The following is a 21,592-nucleotide window of genomic DNA, read 5'->3' on the forward strand; positions in this document are numbered from 1 at the left end:
GGAGGGATGGTCATGGGTTGGCACTAATACACTAGGGCTGTGGTCCCCAACACGGTGCCCGCGGGCGCCATGGCGCCCGCGGGGGCATTTCAATGCGCCCGCCAGGTGCTCGGGGCTGGCCTGGCCCCGGGCACATGGCGCACGGGCGCTTGCGGGGGGAGCGCGCTTGGCGGGGGGGAGCGCCGGCCCCGGGCACGCGGCATTCGGCGGGGAGGAGTGCCGGCCCCGGACACGCAACACTCGGTGGGGGGGGGGAGCGCTAGGGGGCGTGCGGCTAGGGGGGGTCCCCGCCCCCGGGCGCGCAAGTGTCCCCGCCCCCTGGCGCCCGGCAGGCAAACGGCCACGCCCCCTGGCGCCCGACAACCTCAAAAGGTTGGGGACCACTGCACTAGGGGCACTGATACAGTGGGATCTGGATTGTTCTTATAAATTAGTAAAAGCTGCATATTACCTAAATTTAGATGGTAAAACTGGAGAGTAAAAGGCTATGGATGCCAGGATATATTGTGGTCCTTCAGTTTCTTGTTTTATAACCAGATTTCTCCAGGATTCAGATCTGAACCCAGTGGTATGGTACAGTTGTACTGGAGCGCTTCAGGGTCTGTGTTTTAAGGTGCACCTAATAACAGCTAAACATGTTCTCTGTTCAGGCATGGAACTTAGGTAGATGAGTCTAAAAAGTGTCAGGACCCAGTAGGATCCACCTAGGATTTGGCAGTACAACTGAGACGGTACCTATGGTACCTATGGGTTTGGGGTCTCTGGTGCAAGCAGAAGGCTGGGCTAAAAATTGGCAAGATCCCCACGTGTAGGCTGACTCTTCAAGTCCACTTCTGATTCCAAGCTGAGGCATTATTCTCGTTGAAGCCCGAGATTTTAAATGCTCACCCCTCTGGACCAAAAAGAGGACGCAAAGGGAAGGGGGAGGGGGGCGTAGCAGGAGATATTATCGGTGTCATCAGGGACTTGTGCAAATGGCAGGCGCGGAGATAGGAGGGGAACGAAGCGGCGTTAGGACCGCTCGGCGCGCTCAGGTCTGGAGGTGGTATAAGGTTTGCAATCCCTCTCCTTGCTGGCAGTTGCAGGAGAAGATTGCTTTTAAGTGAAGCGTCCCTGCCACCTCGCCCAGCTTCCATCCCCCTACCGCGCGTCCTGCCCTCAAGTTTGAGCGCGCCGTGTGCGAGGCCGGGGCCGCGCGAGCGTTGCGGAGGGCGCCCGGGAGGATTCCAGCCCCGAAGAGCCGCGGGCATGTATCGCGCAGCCCAGGGACTGGCCATGTGTCTCTCCGCCCCGCCGCCCGCTTTCCGCGCACTGCCCCTTCTCCTCACTTGAGCCGAGGAATGCGCGCAGCACGCTCCGGCGAACCCGGCAGCAGAGTCTCCTCGGCGCCAGCGCTCCTGATTCCGGCCCGCTCCGAGCACCTGGCAGCGCCCCGCCTAAGGTGAAATGCAAGCGGGGGCCAGCCCGGAGCGCAGCCTTTGCAGCGCAGCCCGCCGCGGAGCGCCCGGGGACGTCCCGCCGCTTCCCCGAGCCCCGGGAAAAGTTTAACGCCAAGAAGCGGCCAGGGCAGGCGGGCGAGCCGACGGACCAGCGCGTGGGAGAGGCGGTGCAGAGGGGCTGGCAGGGCACCCTGAGCGGCTGCTGCGGGCGTGTTCCCGGGGAGCCTGGCTCCCCTTCTGTGAGCTGCCGCTCGCCGAGCTTTGCTGTGGAGCCCGAGGAGTTCCTCCCCCTCCGCCCCGGGCCAGCTCCGCGGGGCAGCTGCGGCTGCAGGCGAGTCGGCAGTTCCCAGGCAGGGAATTCTCCCGCCGGCGGCTCTTCCACTCTTCGGCGTTGACAGCAACTTTTTTTTTGGGGGGGGGGGCGTGCGGCACCCCCTGCCGGGCTCCCCGCGGCGGGGTGAGAGAGGGCACGGCGGGCGGAGCCGCCTCCTACCCCTGCGCCGCTGGCTCCCATGCTCCCGCTGCCGGAGGGGGATGAGGCTGGCCCGGTCCCAGGCAGCGCGGTGCCCGCCCTAGCGAGAGGGATTGCTCCACATGGTGAGTACGGCGACGTGGCCCCTGCCTCGCTCGCGCACCGCTGCCGCCGGCCCCCGCCGCGGGTGGGCGAAGGGCAAGAGTCAGGGCTGGGCCAGCTGGACTTTGCTTTGAAAAACTTGGCTGCGGCGCGGTGGCCGCGCGCGCTGGGTGTGGGGACCCCGCGCGCTGCACCAGGGCAGGGCGCCCGGCGGGAGCGGGGCACAGTGGAGTAGGGTGGGGGGGGGGTGCGCACAGTGATAATTGCGCGGCGAGTGTCAATGCAGTTGCCTGTCTCCCCAGCGGCGCGGAGCAGGTGGAGCTTCCGCCGCTCCATTGGCCCCCACGTAACCAATGGCGAGGTGTAGCAGGAGGGCGGGGGCGGAATTTCGATAAAAATAGAAACTGCGCCCTCTGCTGTTGCTGTGGGCGCCACGCCGGGGAGCAAGTGGCTGTGGCTGGTGTCTAGAGCGATGCCCCTGTGCTGTGCAAAGGCAGGGAAAGGACTAGCGCGTATTTCAAAGGCGCTTTCGGGAAAAGAACCGGCGATAGGCGATCGCTCTGTTGGCGAGTCCCGAATGCGCACCTCTAGGCGGCACAGCACTGCTCCTGCTCCTACAAGTCGCTGAACTGTTTCTTATACATGCCATCGAAACTCCTCCGTGGATTGTTGTTGGGTTTTTTCCCCCCAAACGGGCTACCTTCCTGCCTCAAACAGCGAATTACATTTCGGTTCACTGTCGTCAATTTCCCGACATGGATATCAGCTGTGCAGTACAAAAAAGATGGAGGGCATTAACTTCAAAGGGGGAGGTAAAAAACTGACTCTGGTCAGGATTGCACAGACTTGTGAAAATGATTGGTTGTTACTTCAGACTTTTTAATTGTTTTTTTTTTAAGTATCAACTAAGAGCTAACAAACTGGCAAAGGAGGGGATGAAAGACTGTTTTTGAAGTGAATTCAGAAGGATTCTGCCAAAAGGGGGTTATTCGCATCAAGCAGTTTGCAGTCCATGAATAAAGATTTTGCTGCAGAAAAAGATATCAGAAATCCAATAAAAATAAGGGTGAAATTGATGGCGTGTAGAATAACCCTAATCCCTGTGGAGCTGGCAGTTCATTTTCAACCAGGAATAATTCCCTTCTTCATATAAGAAATTGCAAACAGTTCACATAATCATTCAAAAGTGAAAAATAACTAATCAAAACCAAACATTTTACTACATGCTAAATAGGTAAAGCCAATACAATGAATGGCTCTGCATTCTTGCCTAAAGTTTGTGTTTATAGTGGTTGGCCTTTAATGAATACATTTACCTATTTTGTGCACCAAGATTCAGATATGAAATGAGAATGTGAATGAAATAAGTGGTAGTGATGCTTTTTAAAAGAAAGCAGTTTACAGTTTTGCCTCAAGCATAATGCAGCCCAAAGGTTAAAAACTGTAGCCTAGGTAAGACTTCATTTTTTTTTTTTTATATATATCTACATGGAAAAAATCAAAGGTGACTGTTGGTGCTTTAACGGATGTTTGCCAGACATTTTTCACCAGCTAATGGCAGTAGCCTGATCTCTCGATTTCCTTATCAGCCCTCCACCATTGTGACATTGATAAGGATTGGCTCTAACTTTCTGGTTAAAAATACATAATTTGGCCACAGCACAACTCAAAATCAGGATCCTCTGGTTGGTTGGTTTGGTGTGTGTGGTTTTGTTCTTGTTTTTGTGGTTTTTTTTTTGCAAATCCTTAACATAATTTTAACTGCTTTGGAAAGTTATATTGAGTACATACCACAATCTGAAGACTTTACTATCATTACGCAATAGACTATCTATGAGTAGTTTTTTGACAAGAGCCTGTGTTACTTTTTCTGTAAACAGTTTTGCAAGTGTTATGCACTTAAGATGATCAAAACAATTTAATTATTGCTACAGAGTTGACGTAACCAATAAGAGATTTACAAAGATTTCACGGGAAGAATTTAATGCAGTTAAAAACTAAGCCTTTTAAATGAAAGTTTCTGAAGTATTTTCATTCCATGCTGAATGTTGCTGATACACTGTAAATGGTAATGTTCACGTGCTGTGTTACGAGACAAAGAAAGCTTTAGGGCACCCAAGCAATTTTTGTAGGCTATTTCAGAATCTTTAGTGTTTTTTTTTTTTGTAGAACTTCATATTCTATTATTACTTCTTTTTGCTAAAAAAGAGAAGAGAAATTAGATAAAAATGGAATTTGAGGTTCTTCTGAATAAATCTTAGGGTATTTCTGAATCCGTATTTATACTATAGATACAGCTTATCTAAGTTAATAAATTATATAATTAAACGCATGAACATGTTTATTTTGTATATATGAATAACTGCATATATTAAAACACAATCCACCAATTTTCACAAATCACTGTATGTCCAGTTACATAAGTGATAAGTGAAAATATATATCAATTGTATCTTGTAGTATATACACCATATTTTATTCATCTTGAAATATGTTAGAAATTGTAACCAAAGCAGACAAAAATCACCTTTACTTGTATTTTATAGGAAACATTAATGTACTCTGTAGATGCAAAACTACAATAGATTTCACTTAAAGTATTTCATATGTTCCTAACTTTATGAAGAACAATTGTCTGAGTTATTTGCTGGTATAAGAAATGCTTAGATGCATAAGATACTAGAATGTGTTATCAGATAACTCTGATTTTTCACCTTTTTTTCTAATTCATGTGCTGCAAAAATGTGCATTTTTCTCAATTTCATGGTCTGACTCTGAATGAACCACTAGTTGCCATTTTATGAAATCCATTGCTTAACAGAGTATTTGGAAACAAATCTATAATGTAAGTGCAGCAACTTCTCACCAAGAGACTTCTGCAACAGGGTGAATGCTAAGCTGTGAGGTGACAATTTTCATAATGAGAAAAATATCATAGTGTGTGTGGGAGGAGGAAAATATTCACAGTGGCCAAAACAGTTACAAGAAGCTGTGTTTACTAGCATATACTAATAAGAATTGACAGCTTCTTTTGCCATAATTAATTACTACTGGAATATACTTTTTGGCTGGAATTGGGTGCAGAGCGGGGAAATTGATCAGTCTATATAATTAAAATGCTGTGTAAGGCTGGACTGACTCAACTGAAAACAGATTAATGTGTGCAAGACTACTTCTACGGAGAATTTTAGTCTTGATCTACTGATGCCCTACATGTAGTATTGCTGATACAGAGGCATATATATATTTATTATATGGTCACCACTCTATACACAAATTAATATTTTGAAAGAAAGTTGAGACAAGGACTTAAGTATTGTTGCTTCACAGTTGCCCATGGAATGCCAGCTGTTTTTCAGATTGCAGGAGTTAAGGCACATGTGGAAATACAAAGACCTAAATGTTCTACATTTAAGTTCCTTATTGCCAAGAAAGATTAGCATTAATATACCATGTGCTATTGTTTTAATAAATACAGCTAGCATAATCAGTTTTTCCAGTAGTTTGCAGTTGCTTTTCCTTCATTCGGTGAAGATGTCAGTCTCAGTATGCCAGACCTTATGGATTGTTTCAGTTTAACACAGCAGAATGCATGGTCAGTAGCTGATGAGAGGACTACAGAGTACAGAGGATTTGGGTACAAAAATGTGTCAGTTATAATGTTTGGTACATTTTGCCCTATGGAATAAAATGCAAGTGTATTCATTAAAACAAATCTTTATATTACCCACAGTTTGCTGTACAGCTTAGAGCTACAAATGGTATTGTTTTCAAGTTAGAAAATTTAATTTTTAATTAATTTTTTTGCAAGGCGTTTTTTTTAAAAAAAAAAAAGCTATCTCTGGAAATAGACAACCGGGAACTAGAAGGCACATAATGAATGATACTGCAGGCATAAATATAATAAAGACAAATTATGTAGCTCTGTTATAAAAGCCTCAGTGACCCATAGCATATGATATTTAATGTGCTTTGGTCAATATCTTTCTCTGTCAATGGGAGCTCATTAAAAGAAGATACTGCAGAGTAACTGAACCATGCCACATTTTTAATACATTAATAATATATTTGTAATATAATGGAAGACTATTAATCACAACTGGTTTTGTGCCAGAAACTTAAGCTATAATTGGCTGCTTCTTGTCAGGAATGTCTGTCACTCAATCCTATATCTTCCCAATACTCAAATATCTTGCCCTCCTCTGCACTTTTTTTATCAGTGCACTGAATTTGATCAATGTTATAGTCTATAATTCTATGTAATGACTATCATTATGATGCTGGCTTTTTTTTTTTTTTTTAATGAGAATTGGTTATATGGTGAGGAGTGTAGCACAGTGGGTGTAGAGATAGCGGCTAGCTTCAGATTTATTTTCAATAGCTATATTTTCAGTTCTGGTTAATATATCTGTTCTCATCTATACCTAGTCCCACTTATTTGTAGACTGGAAGTGACGGCAGGTTGTTGAGGAAAAGAAAAACTAGCAAAGAAAGTATTAAGAAAAGAGTTATATTTCTAATTAAATGAAAGACTAAATTATAGGTTGTTCAAACATAATAACTTATTTCTATACAGCAACGTAACATTCCCTTACTAGTTATACCAGCTTTGCCCAAGCACTAAATTAGTTTTTCTCATCCTTCTTCAATCCTTGAATATGTACTGATTTGTCATGATCATTTAAGACACTTTGAGAGTTTTTATTTAGAAATTAAGAACATTTTTTTTCAGGTCATTTCCTTACTTTATAGATGTTGACCTTTGCATTTGAATTATTGTTTTCCCCTCCTAAATAGTTAAATAGACTGGAAAAAGTGGATAGAAACAGTGTAATTTTAATGTTCTTAAAAAGTTGTTTATATTAATTAATTCAAAAATAACAAGTTAAGTGTTTCCAATGAAAAGAGGAAGAATGGAAGATGTTTTAAAGAGCCGTGGAACTTATTTGATTCAAAATGTATTTAATTTTGGGAAAGCGCCTGAATTTTCAGTGTTTTGTAGCAAATTCAGATTTGAAATTTAGAAGTGTTTAGACAAATTGCTAATTACAGCTACATGAAAATTCAGCTATACAACACACTTTCTAGAATATATACCAATTTCCAGCTGTAGGACAACATTTTAAGAAATGAATAGAATAGAAAATTGCAATTGTCCATAAGGCAATTATTGTAAATTACTTTGCTATGGAAACACACTTCAGCCATCTGTTGGCATTTCATAAGTGTGTGTGGCTTATTTCAGTTTAAGATGGTGCATTATTTAAATATACTGAACATGTTTGTGAAATTGCTTTAAAGACAAGTTTTGCCCTTTCTTGAAAATGTGTTTAATAAAACAAAACCTATATGGAAAAAATAACTCCATTATATTTTTATAGCATGGAAAGATTCATCATACTAACTAGAGTGTTAGACTACAGAGGAATGAATTGAGCTGTGCAGTATTATGATTTATAGTTGTCTGTAAATATAAAATTTAAGAGGTAGTTTAGATTGTAAGAGTCAACAAAAGAGTGTAGTTGAATTCACCCTTCTTTTCACCATAGAAGTCAGTTGCTAAAATCTAAAATTTCAGTTAGAATAGGATTGACTGCAAAATGACTTCTTAATTTGTCCTAGTATTTTACGTTTTACCCTCAAAAGAGTTCTGTATATTGTTGTGTGTCTGTTACAGAAATAAACAAGTGGTAGACTAGAAATGTAAAAATAATTAAGAAATCATGGGACTTATGTTAAAAGGGAAATTGTTGATATAATAAGCTAGATGAGCCAGGTGTTAACTTCATCATTAAATGCAATTTAAAAAAGGAGCAAAGCTTTTCCAATATTAATGAAAAAATCCAAACAAACTCATATGTGTTCATAATAACTCTCTTATTAAGCTAACAGCAGCATAGAAGGCATTTTGAGCTCTTTGAGGTCCTCATACCCAGAGTAAAAATGCACACAAGTAGTTGTCATCTCTTTGTCAGTATAATAAAAGATCCACTCTGCTGTTCTCCTTAGTGGTTTATGTTTCCCCCGCCTCATTGGTTATAAAATATGAGAAATGTTTAAGTTCTATAGTTTGCCTTTGAGGTTTTGCCAAGATGGAAATGTCATTTTTGAAGCAAAAACCTGTAGCTCACCTGAAATGCTATAAATCTGTCTTTGTTAGAGAAGAGTTAAATCCTTCATGTCAAAATACTTTTCACTATGAATGATTTTGGTAGTTTGTTCGTTCTAGCAAACCACCCACAGTAAAGGTTATCTATATTACACCAATTTGCTTTATATTGCATCAACCCTCCAAAATGTCAACATAACACATATTTTATAATGCATTGATTCTTGGACAATAACTCTCATTCTTATTGTTTCTAAAAGGGTGTTGGTGCCAGAAGAAAAGAATGATTGATGGGAAACAGACACCAGGCTGTAGACACTCATCCTTTTGCTTCAGATACTGATTTCTCAGTACGTCTGGATATCCCTTGTGAGCTGTGAACACAGAGGATCACCTGGGGTTATCAACGGTACAAGTGAAGTTCTGGAACTGTGCTAAATTATCTGCTCTCGGACATCTTTTACAAAACGCTCTGATAGACACATAATAAGACAAAGGACAAGCTTCAGATTTATGTGAAAAGCTGTTGTTTGAATATGTTATGCTTCCACCAAAGTCTTCAACTTAGTAAAGCAAGTACCATATTCTAATGCTTCACATTCAGTTGTGGAACCTGTTTTACAAGATACATATCTAAATATACGTGTATATATATTTATAATCTATAGACTGTCCTTATATCAATACTGGTTATACTTATCAAGGCAGTTTCCAAGGATTTAGAGATGTATTTGTCAAGATTCCTGTCACTTCATGCCCTTTGGGTTACTGTATCCTCAGTGATGCAGCACTATCCATCAGTATGGGGACATTATGACGTATGTAAGACTCAGATTTACACGGAAGAAGGCAAAGTTTGGGATTACATGGCTTGTCAGCCAGAAGCCAAAGACATGATCAAATATGTGAAAGTGACCCTGGATCCCCCTGATATAACTTGTGGAGATCCCCCTGAGTCCTTCTGTGCAATGGTAAGGCAAATTTTTCAATGTTTTGTTTTTGTTTTTGTTTTTTTGCTATATAATTTTCAGGGTATATTTCTGTAAAAGGCAGATGCCGAGTGGAAATCCCCAATTAGTTTAAGATTCAGGCAGAATTACATAATAGTATGAACTTTGTAAGTATGAAAGGCTTCCAAGAAACCAAGTACAGTAATAAGAAATAAGCTATCTTCACATTAGGCTATAGGGTAAGTGGGTTCACTTAGCTAGACCCCAGTGCTGTTTCACTTGAAATGAATAGCAGTGTGTGCAATGGACTTAAATGAAAACGGCTTCAAGCAGTAACCTTTCATGTGGATGTATTTGTCTGGATTATTTGTGAAAAAGAGTTTGGTGGCTTGTTTTCAATGCGTTCACACTATCAAACTACTATAATGTAGTGTAATGTGTAGGCTTTTATTGGGCAGAGTCTCCTATTCGAATATTGCAGATTTAAGAGGGGAATGCATTGGCAGCATTTTCAGGGAAGTATGCACAGTGCTAAGCATTGCTACTTAATGCTTTGCTATTGTGAGTCATAAATGATCACAGCTGTGTTTATAAACAGCATTAAAAGACACACCATTAGCTAGGGTCTGATTTTTTTTTTTTTTTCAGAGGTGTGGAGTACCTGCATGTGCCTGTGACTTTAATTAGATTTGTCGGTGACCAGCACTTATAAAAATCATACCCAGTGGTCTTAAGTCAGGCTTTTTTGCATCTGAGGCCTATAAAAACATTGCACTTGGTAAATTGTTTGCCAGCTATGATGTAGTAGGTGCTATGTATGTGCCAAAATATTACACCTGAGTAAATCTGTATGCATAGATACTTGCCAGATCATGTCCTAGGAGAATTTTAATGTTAGAGGAAATTTTCAGCTTGTAGAGGACTTTTTTCCATACATCATTAGAAAATTAATTTTCTTTCAGTAGAATGTTAATTTCTGTTGGAAACTATTTTTTCTTGATAGGAACATGTAGCTTTGAAGTATAAATCATATACATGGTTCATTTTATTAGATGGTATCAGTAAAGCAATATAAATGTGTATAATTTTAGCCAATAATTTAGCTCTGGGAAATTAATGAATTCCCATAAATAGGCTTGCTGTAAATTGATATAACCTAGTAAATATCTTCTTTGCCTGTATATTATCTGTATAGAGATCATTATAACTCTGTGACAAACAGCTCTTTTCTGAGGAAATTAACTTTTGAATGGCTTATGGCATCAGTTTCAACCCCCAGTAGTGTTGAAGGTGTTTAGGTCCAACCACATATGCATATTTAGGATGTTGTATACATGCCCACTCTCACCACATACATTATGCTGATATCATATAAGAAGAAATTACATTGGTTTTGTGCCGTTTGATTGAACCACTTGCTCTCTGCCCACTAATCCATCCCTACTGACACTGCTTCAAACAAACACCATTAATATTGTAATACACTGGCAAGTTATGTTTAATATTTCCTTCTGTCTTCCTAGTCAGGCTCTCCGCTTGAGTAATACGGTCACATGTCAGACCTTCTGGAAAGCTGACTGATTGGCTAGAATCTAACCCTTTTAATATATTTTTTAATTCCATTACTAAATCCTGGTTCATAATGAAGCCCGTCTCAGACTTGAGCTAGAAAAACCCCTAGTGGCTGCTGCTCTAGTTCACATATACAACTGTCATCTGAAGAAGTGGGTTGTGCCCACAAAATTTCATGATTCTATCTACATTTTTTGTTAGTCTCTGAGGTGCTGCAGGACCATTTGTTGGGTTTTTTTCTGTTACAGGCTAACACTGCTACCCCTCTAAGACAACTGAGATTGTTGTGAACTTGTGTATAAAGCTGAAATGACAATATAAAAATATGATTTGATCTTTGTGTTTAGACAGATATGGCTGTCACAGCCCAATTCAACACCCCGGTGGCCTAAAAATGGTAAAATTATCTGCAATTATCTGCAGCCTGAAGCTAATTTTCAGGATAGGTTAAATAGAAGCTTTGAAAAGAAGCTTGCAGATGGAAGAAGTCATCTGCATTTGTACAATTTATGGAGCAGAAGTGCTGATGAAAGTAGAAATTTGAGCCCTAGAGTACTCCTCTGGATTTCATAGCCAATCAAAACTAAATTAAGAAACAAAGATTATTAAAAAGTCTTCTGTGCATGTAATTCTGGCATAATATTATGAGGTGGACATTAAATGTTTCCCTCTGAGACTTTCAGCATCATTAATGCAGCATGCCTTTAATTACAAGTAGACTCATATTACTAAAAAAAAAAGAGGAAATAAAGTACTCTGTGGTGTAGTTAACAGTGCCATTATTATGTTTACTGAAATAATTAAAAGAAGGGATATCATTCTTCTCAGTCACTTATAAGTCAAAATGTGAAATGAAAATAGATTTTCTTTTGGAAACACACTTATGTATGTAGCATAACTGAATGTAACAATTTAATGCAGTACTGTAGAAATATTAAGTATAATTCCACCTAGCGGAATTGCTAGCAGATGTGCTATTGTGTGAAGGCTTTTTTTCCCCTTTTTCCTGATTGCAAATATTAAGGTACAGATTCTACTCTCACTTATATCTGTGCTATCCTAAGTGTGAGATTATATGGGATTTTTGGGGGGATAATGTTAAGGATGTAATAGATTGCTTAACGTGAATCTTCATACATGTACATATGAAGAGAATATATGAACTTGAAAGTCTTTATATACTATGAACTTGAAAGTCTTTATATACATTACCTGAATTCAGTTTTTCATACCTTTTTAATGCTTAGGTTTGATTAACAGTAATCAAACTTAGCAGGGTTTATAAAAGTACCTTAAATTCAGATAAAGTTTTTTGCCTTGGAATTTCCTATTATTTTAAGAAATATTTTATTATACACTCTAGTAAAATTAGGAAATACATTATGTCCACCGTGAGATTGTAGGGATTTTCTACCAACCCCTTTCACCCTCATGTAGAAGCCAACGACAATATCATTTCTTGAATTTACTAGACCATGAGGACTGTACCAGAGTAGAGTGACTAGCCCTTTTGGAACGGGTGAGAAGAAGATGACCGTATATCTGTCTAGCAGATGGCTAGATTTGGCCAGCCAGTAGAGGGCATACACACTGTAGCCTTATCAGGGATGACACAATAGTGGCACTCTTTTCCATGTGAAGGAACTCTAGGCGGTGGTGTGCCTGTCTTGTAGATCCCAATGTGCAAGTGAAACGTTATTCTTATGGGGGGAAAAAAAGTGAATGTATGTAATGACAGTACAGGTTGCACCTCTCTTGTCCAGCACCATCTGTGATCCGGCATTATATTAGTTAGTCAGATGTGCACTTATGTCAAAATGTATGTGGCCAATTTTCCTGCGGTCCCATAAAGTTTGTTTACAGCCACCAGTCCTGGCTCTTGGTGTTCTGTGCTGTTGTTTAGCTTTAATTTACCCCTTAATGTCTTTTAAGCAGTGGAAGTGTTGGCAATACTGCTAGACAATATTGACCTCATGTGGTTCGGTAAATTCTCTGTCCGAACTGGTAAGGTCCCAAGGATGCTGGGCTAAAGACGTTCTACCTGTAGAAACAAAAGTTGGCTTAGTGGTACCAGTAGGACATTTCTTTCCTTCGCAATCAAAGGCAGCTGGAAAAAATCAAAATTTAAGACTCAGGTTACAAGGAAATCAAATTTGGCTTTCATTTATTAACACGTTTCAGGGCTCACTTGTGAAATACTGACAGGAATCTGTCAATTTGAGTTTAGTTTCAAATTTACTTTCCAAATTAGAAGCTAAGCAGAAATGTGCTGATGGAATTTTTAATTTGCTAAACTGTCTGTCTTTCAATCAAAGCAGGGTTTTCTAAATCAAATTACCCTCTCAGTGTTTGCACATTCCTGCAGTTTTTTACAGTGCAGACACTGCACCATTGCACAAGTGCATAAAGAGGTACTGGAAAGTGTGCTTTAATGTTGGTTGTTTATAGCTTTGTTTTTCTTTTCAATATGTCAGATTCACTTTGACCATTGTAGCTAACACTTTCAGAGTTAGTAGCTGATTACCACAATAACTGTAGATCTGAACAAGACAAGGCATTGTAGTGTCCCCATATAAACATTCAGAAGACACAAGAAAAAATTAACAGAAAATTGTTAGTGCTCTTACCACCTGCACTCTTACAAGCTGCGTATTGTAACTAGTTTACTAGACAGATTAGCAGTAGGCATACACATTTTTATTTTGTTAGACTTAACCAGCCGAGCAATGTAATTCTTATTCAGATTGTCTAAAATACTCATAGGAAACTTTTTAATAGTAGTTTTCATAACTACAGCTTAATTCTGTCCACAAACACACTTACAGACAGCTTTGTAACTGATTTTAAACATAGGGTACATGCACTCGGCAGTCAAAGGCGTGAGTGTAGCTCATGTAGACATAGCTGAGTTAGCATGAGTACCAATAGCCATGAAGCACTGGCAGCATAGGCCTTAGTATGAGCTAGCTGCCATATAAGTACCTATGGTCCTGCATGGGCTTGTACAACTAGGATTGTCAGGGGTCTGGTATTGAACCAGACAGCCCAGTCTTTGCGCCTTGTGTCCATTTAAAAAAAATTCAGACAATGTCCGGTATTTTGTTTTTTTTTCCCCCCCGAGACGGAAGACTGCTTAGGACATGTGCTGCAGTTGATGCTGGTTGGAGTGGAGGAAGAGGGGAGTGGTCTGGGAATTAAAGGGGCCGCAGCAGCATTTCGGCTGCTCCCTTTTTTTTTTTTTTTTTTGTGCTCAACTTTTCCTTTTTTTTTTTTTTTTTTTTTTTTGGAGGGGAAGGGGGTGGTTCGGTGGTTTTTGTGAAACCATCTGGCAACTCTATGTACAACCCATGCTGCCTTGGTTTCCTTGCTGTGGGCTCACTCTAGCTACATTAAAACTAGCTTGCATATGTCTCCACGTGCTGCAGGCACATCTCCAAATGCAGGATAGACATACCCATAGTTTGCATCCAGTTATTACAAAGGCAGCAAGAGGGGTGGGGAAATGTAAGTAGTCGACTTGACTACCTGATAAACCTAAACTTATTGGGTAGCTGAGAACTTGCTTACATCCCTATTTTATAGTCTTGGCCTTCACAACATCCTATAGCAAGGAGTTCTACAGGTTGACTATGCCTTATGTGAAGAAATACTTACTTTTGTTTGGTTTAAACCGGCTACATATTAATTTCATTTAGTGATGCCTAGTTCTTCTGTAATAGGAGCAAGTAAATCAATTTTCCTTATTTACTTTCTCCATACGAGCCATGTTTTTATAAACCTCTATTCTATTCCTCAATTAGTCTTCTCTTTTCTAAGCTGAAAAGTCCCAGTCTTTTTAATCTCTCCTCATATGGCAGTGGTCACCAACCAGCTTCCTGAGAGGGTGGGGGGAGTCCCGAGTCTCCGCGCCAGATCCAGATTGTCAGGAAGCGCACATGCTGCTCCTCCCCTTCCTACAGCAGTGCATGCACTTTCTTATTTTCCCTTCCTTCCCCTGTGCTCTGGTGTGGGGTGCTAACATGGTGGTGGAGGATCCAGACTTTGTGTCTGTGGAATGGCTGGATTTCTTCCAGTGCTGCCTGTAGATCTTGCTCGAGAGATACTCATCCCAGGAGAACCTCAGGTACCAGCCAAGCTGCTCCTGCCCCCCTCCCTTGTCTAGACACCCACCAGCACCATGTTCCTGTCCCCTGCCCCCTCTGACACATGCCGGAACCCTGCTCCGGCACCCTGGCCATAAACCTATCCCCAGCTTGCTACTGCCCCTTGACTCCCATACAGATTCTGCACCCCCATCCCTATCCCACTCCCTGGCAGCTCTGTTCTGCACACTGGACTCCTCATTTTTGGCCCACCTCCGAGCTTAGGGCCCACAAAATCCACTAACCCTGGAACCCCAGAAGAGTTAATCTGGCCTGAGGCCTTGAACCTCGGTCCTACCTACCCTCTCCCCTATAGGGCTGAAGTGACAGGGGAATGAGGTGTCTCAGTTGGGGCTACATCAGTGAGGGTTGGGGGATTTTGGAGGGGTTGGTTTTTTGCATCTCACTTGTGATTCCTCAGCTGATTTTTCTGTGGGTCAGTGGCCCTTGAGCCAAAAAAGGTTCCTCACCCCTGCCATAAATAAATACAATGTTGAAACCTTTTGTGTTGGGCATAATACTTTATTTAAAATGAAGCTTGGCCAACAAGCCCCAGTTGGGGCCATCCCCCATCTGGACACAGCATCATAACACAGCTGCACCCACACCCCAACCCTGAGCCTATCATACACCTGGAACCTGTGCCCTGAGCCCTTCACATTCCCAAACTCCTGCACCCCCTACATCCCCAGTCTTCTGCCACAACACTTCTGCACCATCCACACACCACAAACCTGAGCCCCTCATATGCCCCAGCCCAAACTCCTGCACTGCCACATCCACAAGCCTGTGGCTTGCTCTGCACCCCAACCCTCCATCTGACCCCAACACTCTCCAGCCTGGAGCCCCCTCTTCTAGTAAGCATCCCCTTCTCCACCTCCTCCTGCATCCAGATTCCCTACCAGAGCTTGCACCTCTCACCCAAATCCCTAATTCCCACCCCAGAGCCTGCACCTGCTGTCTCAACCCAGTGAGAGTAATTAAGGGCTGGGGACAGCAAATGATGGAGAGGAGGGGAACAGAGTGTGGGGCCTCAAGGAAGGGATGGGGTTTTGGGGAAGGGATGGAGTAGATCTTGGCTTGCCCTGACATTTAAAAAGTGATCTTGGGTGTAAAAAGGCTGGAGACCACTGTCATATGGCATACCACTGTTCCATACCACCATCTCTTTTTTGTTGCCTTTTCTGAACTTTCTCCAGTGCCACGATATCTTTTTTTAAGATGAAGCAACCACATCTGCATGTACTATTTGAGATGTTGTCGTACCGTAGATTTATATAGAGGCAATAAGGTATTCTCTTTCTTATTCGCTGTTCCTTTTTAAATGATTCCTAACATTGTTCGCTTTTTTTGACTGCTGCTGCACATTGAGTGGACATTTTTAGAAAAGTATCCACAATGTCTCCAAAAGCTCTCTCTTGAGTGATAACTGCTAATTTAGTCCCCATCATTTTGCATGTGTAGTTGGGATTATGTTTTCCAATGTGCATTACTTTGCATTTATCAACATCATAATTCATCTGCTATTGTGTTGCCCAGTCACCTAGTTTTGTGACGTCCTTTTTTGTTCTTCACAGTCTGCTTTGGACTTAACTATAGTCTAGTATCAACTGCAGCCCTTGCCACCTCACTGTTTACAACTTCCTCCAGACCATTTATAAATATGTTGAACAAGACTGGTCCAGTACGGACCCCTGTGGAACACCCCTAGTCACCTCTCTTCATTCTGAAAACTGACCATTTGTTCCTGACCTTTGATTCATATGTTTTAACTGGTTTAATCCATGAGAGGACCTTCCCTCTTGCCCCAAGACAGCTTATAAATAATATAAACAAACCCATTACTAGTAATATACTGTAACCTGCACTGCTGCTACTAAGGGACACTTGGTCATGAGATGATGGCTCATGGAGTCCAAGCTTTAGGAAACCCCTTAGAGGATAGTAATGTCCCAACACCTCCTCACTGCCTGAAGTTATGTTGTTATGACTTAACATCACTATATGACAACATTGTGTCATGATGAAGTATCATTTGGCATCCATACTTTACTGTGTGCGGATGTACTAAAAAAGCACAGCAAACTTTAGACTTTATTTTTACAAGGGGTGGATGAACCCAAGCTGCCTCCCAGTGCAGTCCTGTACAAAGTCAAAAGAATCATTACTGTTTCACTGCACCATAGTAGGATGTTCATATAGGTTCATTTTTAAGATGACATAAGATAAGTACCAAATATTAACATTATAGGTTGTACCTCTATAACTGGGACTCTCTGGTCTGGCCAGGATCAGAGAATCCTGGTGCACAGCCGGTGAAAAGGGAGAGTAGGGATAGCCCAGGAACCCGACGCACTGAAGGTGGGGTGGAGGGACTAGGAGACCAGCACGTGGCCCAGCTAGACTGCAGAGGGTGAGTAGGGAATCTGGCCTGCATGAGACCCAGCTGGACTGAGGATAGGGGGAGCCGGGGAGCCGGTTGCATAGCTGAGCTGGGATGTGGGGCATGGGGGCAGAAGGGGGTCAGAAAACCCAGAATGCAATCCAACTGGACTGCTGTAGTGGGAGGGGTGGCCAGGAAGCCCGATGGGGTGGCAGGGCAGAGAGTGGACTGGCAGCAGGGGAGCCAGAAATGTCTTCCACTGGTCCGGGAAAATCTCTCATCTGGAACCAGTCAGATCCCGGGGGTGCTGCACCTGGAAGATCCAACCTGTATCACCACTTTGGTGGTTGACTTTTTTTCTTTTTAGTCACAAAGTGATCACTTCAGTGTACAGACTGAGGTTCTATGCACTCACTCTTACAGATACTTATCCATGTGCATATCTTTATTCACATGAATAGCCCCATAGCATTACATGTGGCCATTCATGTGACTAGTTATACATGCGCATACATATTTGTAGGATCAGAGCCTAAGAGCAATCTCATTCCCTCTACTTCATGGAACGGGGCAGAGAAGATGAAATGCATGGAAGCATCTCCTGTTAGCAATTTAAAGCTTGTGTTTGAAACCATTTATGCGAGTTATCCCTTACTCCATGTGGAGAAAAAAATCATTATAGGGCCTTGCTTAATGGGACTAGGAAGTGGTGAGGCTGCAGGTGCTGTTAAATTTTCCTCTGAGTTAGTGCCACTACACCTTCATTATTTCTATTGTGATTCAAAGCAGAAAATGTTTTATGGAAACTGAAATTTTCCTTATATGAAAATAAATGCCTGCATTTCCAGATGTCTTGAAAGTCGCCAAAAGCATTCCCCAGATATTGGAATTAAGCTAATATTTCCTTTATGAGTGCAGAAGCCATAATATTCTACCTTGAAAAATTGATAATAGCCCTCGATATTATTATGTACTTTGACTGATGAGGCAAAGGGGCCTCTTCACTTAAAATGTTAGTCTCACTAGACTGATAAGTGCAACCTAATCCTCTGAGCTTATTTACCTGAGGAAACAATGTCCACAGATCTATATTTACATACGGTTTGATTTTTGTATACGTTTCCTCTGCAGTTAAATATATTCACAACAGTCAAATTCAGTGAAACCATTTCGATATGTAGGCTTGAGTGTAGTTACGGATAGTGGCCTATGAATATATTTTAATAGTATTTTCATCCTGTGAAGCCAATAATTTCATGATTTTTGTTTTATTCTTATTGCACTCCTCTTCCTCATCTAATCCTGTGTCTTCACAGTGAACACTCTACAGTAGTGGTTCCCAAATTGTGGTATATGTACCTCTGGGAGTATGCAAGACATCTGTGGGGAATACATGAGGGAAATTGTGTAAGGGTAGATTTTATTTACTTATATTTTGTTTCATTTTCATAATAGGCTATTCAGGCAAAACTTTAAAAGTCTGTTGAAAATTGTTATATAAAGAATAGTAATTAATTTACTTAAGATGTACAAGTGAGAACACAGAGACACAGACTACAGAATCCTCACGTCAGATTACTGTCCAACCTGGGTTCATTTGCCCGGCAACTGTTCAGTTTAAGTAAGCTCAGAACTTACTGGTTTTTTTTTCAGTTGTATATGTTGCATTATACATCTATACATAACAGTGAAACATGGGCAGAGAGCTAGCAATAGGTAGTATTAAAAAGAGCGTGAGATATCAGTGAGGAGAATGGGTACCCTCTGACAGGTAAAGGGACAGAGGCTGGTGGGAAATCTGGAAGGGGGGATGCAATAAGAAAAATTTGAGAACCTCTGTTCTATATATTGGAAAGGCCTGGAGTATTCACCTTACAAATACTTATGCATGCAGGTAGTTGTGTTGAATTCAACAGGCCTAGCCATGTGTAAGTTTTTGGAGGATCAGGGCCTTGGTGTTTTCCATGTTCTGTTTTCTATAGGCTGTTTATGTTTCTCATCATTTAATTATTTAGACAGTGTTTTCTAACATGGAATTTATAAATAAAAGGAGAAACGAGGTGAAGCGAATTTTAATTATGTTGACTCCAAGTAAAAAAAGTTCTCCAGGTGAGACATTTTATGTCAAGTTCCAGCACAGAAAGATTTTTTACTGCCAAGTAGTTGTAAGGTTTTTAAAAGAGGACAGTGTTATGATAAGAGCATTTTCTTACATGTAAATATAGTGTCTTTCCATCATTCTGGTGCTTGTTACATTTTTATCTGAAAAACTGTCAAGAGCCATCATTGTAACTCATCACTTTGATCTTTGCCATCTATGAGGCAATCTCCTCCTGAGAAAACTAGAAAGAGAGACGATTATGGAGGACATTTATAAATGACCGCAGTAAAAAAAAAAAAACCCATAAATAATAGAAAACAGCTTTTTTTAAAAAGGACATATTTTTAAAAGCACCATGCCTATAACAAAAAAAAAAAGTATAGAATGTGATTCTTGTAACTACTAAAACTTCTTAGTACAGTAAACTTCCGATAATCCGGCACCTTTAGGACCCAGGGGGTGCCGGATTATCAAATATGCCGGACTATTGGAAGGGGGGGGCTATGAGGGGTCTGGGGTGGGGTGGGGTAGGGGGGATGTCACTCCAGACCCCTCATAGCCCCCCCCTTCTGATAGTCCGGCTCTGCCGCAGGCGTCCCTGATTCAGCCGCTGCTAGTCAGTTTCAGCTGCGGCTGAATCAGGGATGCCTGCAGCAGAGCAGCTGGAGTGCTGCCGGGTTGGTCCGGTAGTGCCGACCCTTGGCGCTGCGAGACCAACCCTGCAGCGCCCCAGCTGTTCTTGGGAACATCTAGCGCAGAGCAGCTGGGGTGCTGCCGGGTTGGTCCCGCAGTGCTGCTCCTCGGCGCTACTGGACCAACCCAGCAGCACCCCAGCTGCTCTGCCCCAGGCGTCCCCAAGTCAGCCGCTGCTAATACTGCTCAGCGGCTGACTCCAGAAAGCCCGAGGCAGAGCTGCTCTCCCCCAGGCTTTCTGGAGTCAGCCGCTGGTCAGTTTCAGCAGCGGCTGAATCAGGACGCCTGGGGCAGAGCAGCTGAGGGGCTGCCAGGTTGGTCCCCCAGCGCGGCGCTACTGGACTAACCCAGCGGCACCCCAGCTGCTCTGTCCCAGGTGTACTGAAGTCAGCTGCTGCTGAAACTGATCAGGGGCTGATTCCAGGAAGCTGGAGGCAGAGCAGCTCTGCCTTGGACTTCCTGGAGTCAGCCGCTGATCAGTATCAGCAGCGGCTGAATTGGGGACAGCTGGGGTGCTGCCGGGTTGCTAAAATTGACCAGTGGCTGAATCCGGGAAGCTGGGGGCAGAGCAGCTCCAATGGTCCGGCTGCCCGGAGCACTTCCGGGTTCCTGATGGTGCCGGACCATCGGAGTTTTACTGTATATACTAAAAGTTCTTAGTATATATTCCATTTTCTACCTCTGTTTTTAGCCCAGTCCTCCAAAGTTTGTTAGGCCCCTCACCTTCATTGCCCAGATTGATCTAGTAAGCAGAAACAGTACTGTGGGTATATTTTGTGCAAATAGTCTGGAGGAACTCTAACAAGGTGCCTCATGTATAGGAGTATGTTCCAGTTTCCAGTGCCATTAAACAGAATTTAAATAGTGTACTACTCTTTCCCTGTCTAAAATCTGGAACGCACATTATTCACTGGAAAGGCCAATGTTTCTTCATTTAGGTGATGATGAAATAGATGTAGCTCTTGAAAATAATAGGGCCTACATGCAAGCTTGGTACCTACATAATCTTCTTGTCTGAGTCCCGTTCACTTTTAGGGTTGCCAGGTGTCCAGTTTTGAACTGGACAGTCCAGTATTTGAGTTTTCTGTTCGGGAAACAAATTGAGAAAATAGAAATGTTGGTATTTTCTAAATAAGATGAAATGTAGATTGTGATGTAATGTCAAGTGTGTCCGGTATTTTTGCTGAAACCATCTGGCAACCCTATTCACTTTCCAGTTTGGACATCTCAAATTTCATATTTTCAAGAAACCAAGATGGAAATGTGGTACTTTTGTCAATATCCATATTTGCTACCATCAACAGGAATAAGGTCTGGAAGTACATTGGAATACCTGTCGTTTGAAACTGTGACAGAAGTGGGAGGCACCATACTTGGGTTTTTGGGAAGGTGATTTAGACACACCATTGGAAAGAATATATGGAAAGAATATATTTAAGGGAAAAGCATGATCTAAGCAAGGGAGGTTAAATTGAGGTTATTTTAGTAAGCGAGTGGTCGATAAAATTTTTATCGACTACTCAATTACTCGATAGGGGAAGGCAGCCCTGCTTGGTTTGCGGAGGGTCCCAGTGGGAAATTGGAGCTCTTGTGGCCAGGGGCTACTGTTGGAGCAGCCCCCACAACCCC

At 42.2% G+C, this 21,592-nt stretch overlaps 1 protein-coding gene across 7 annotated transcripts in view; it reads left to right on the forward strand.

Annotated features, from left to right (window-relative positions):
* Positions 1–1,027: 1,027 nt before the first annotated feature.
* NTNG1 (netrin G1) overlaps positions 1,028–21,592 on the forward strand; it is a 259,028-nt gene continuing 238,463 nt past the window's right edge. For 2 of the 7 annotated variants that reach the window (XM_075936636.2, XM_075936637.2), the window contains exons 1-2: positions 1,031–2,036; positions 8,383–9,093. In XM_075936636.2, the coding sequence (XP_075792751.1) occupies positions 8,848–9,093 (246 nt within the window). In that variant the 5' untranslated portion in view covers positions 1,031–2,036; positions 8,383–8,847. Of the gene's footprint in view, positions 2,037–2,257; positions 2,826–8,382; positions 9,094–21,592 lie in introns of those variants that run through there. The other 5 variants (XM_089780552.1, XM_089780550.1, XM_075936638.2 and 2 more) reach the window with 5 other exon arrangements.

The sequence above is a fragment of the Pelodiscus sinensis genome, chromosome 9 (genome assembly GCF_052426305.1).
Source record: "Pelodiscus sinensis isolate ZL-2025 chromosome 9, ASM5242630v1, whole genome shotgun sequence".
Taxonomy (NCBI): domain Eukaryota; kingdom Metazoa; phylum Chordata; order Testudines; family Trionychidae; genus Pelodiscus; species Pelodiscus sinensis.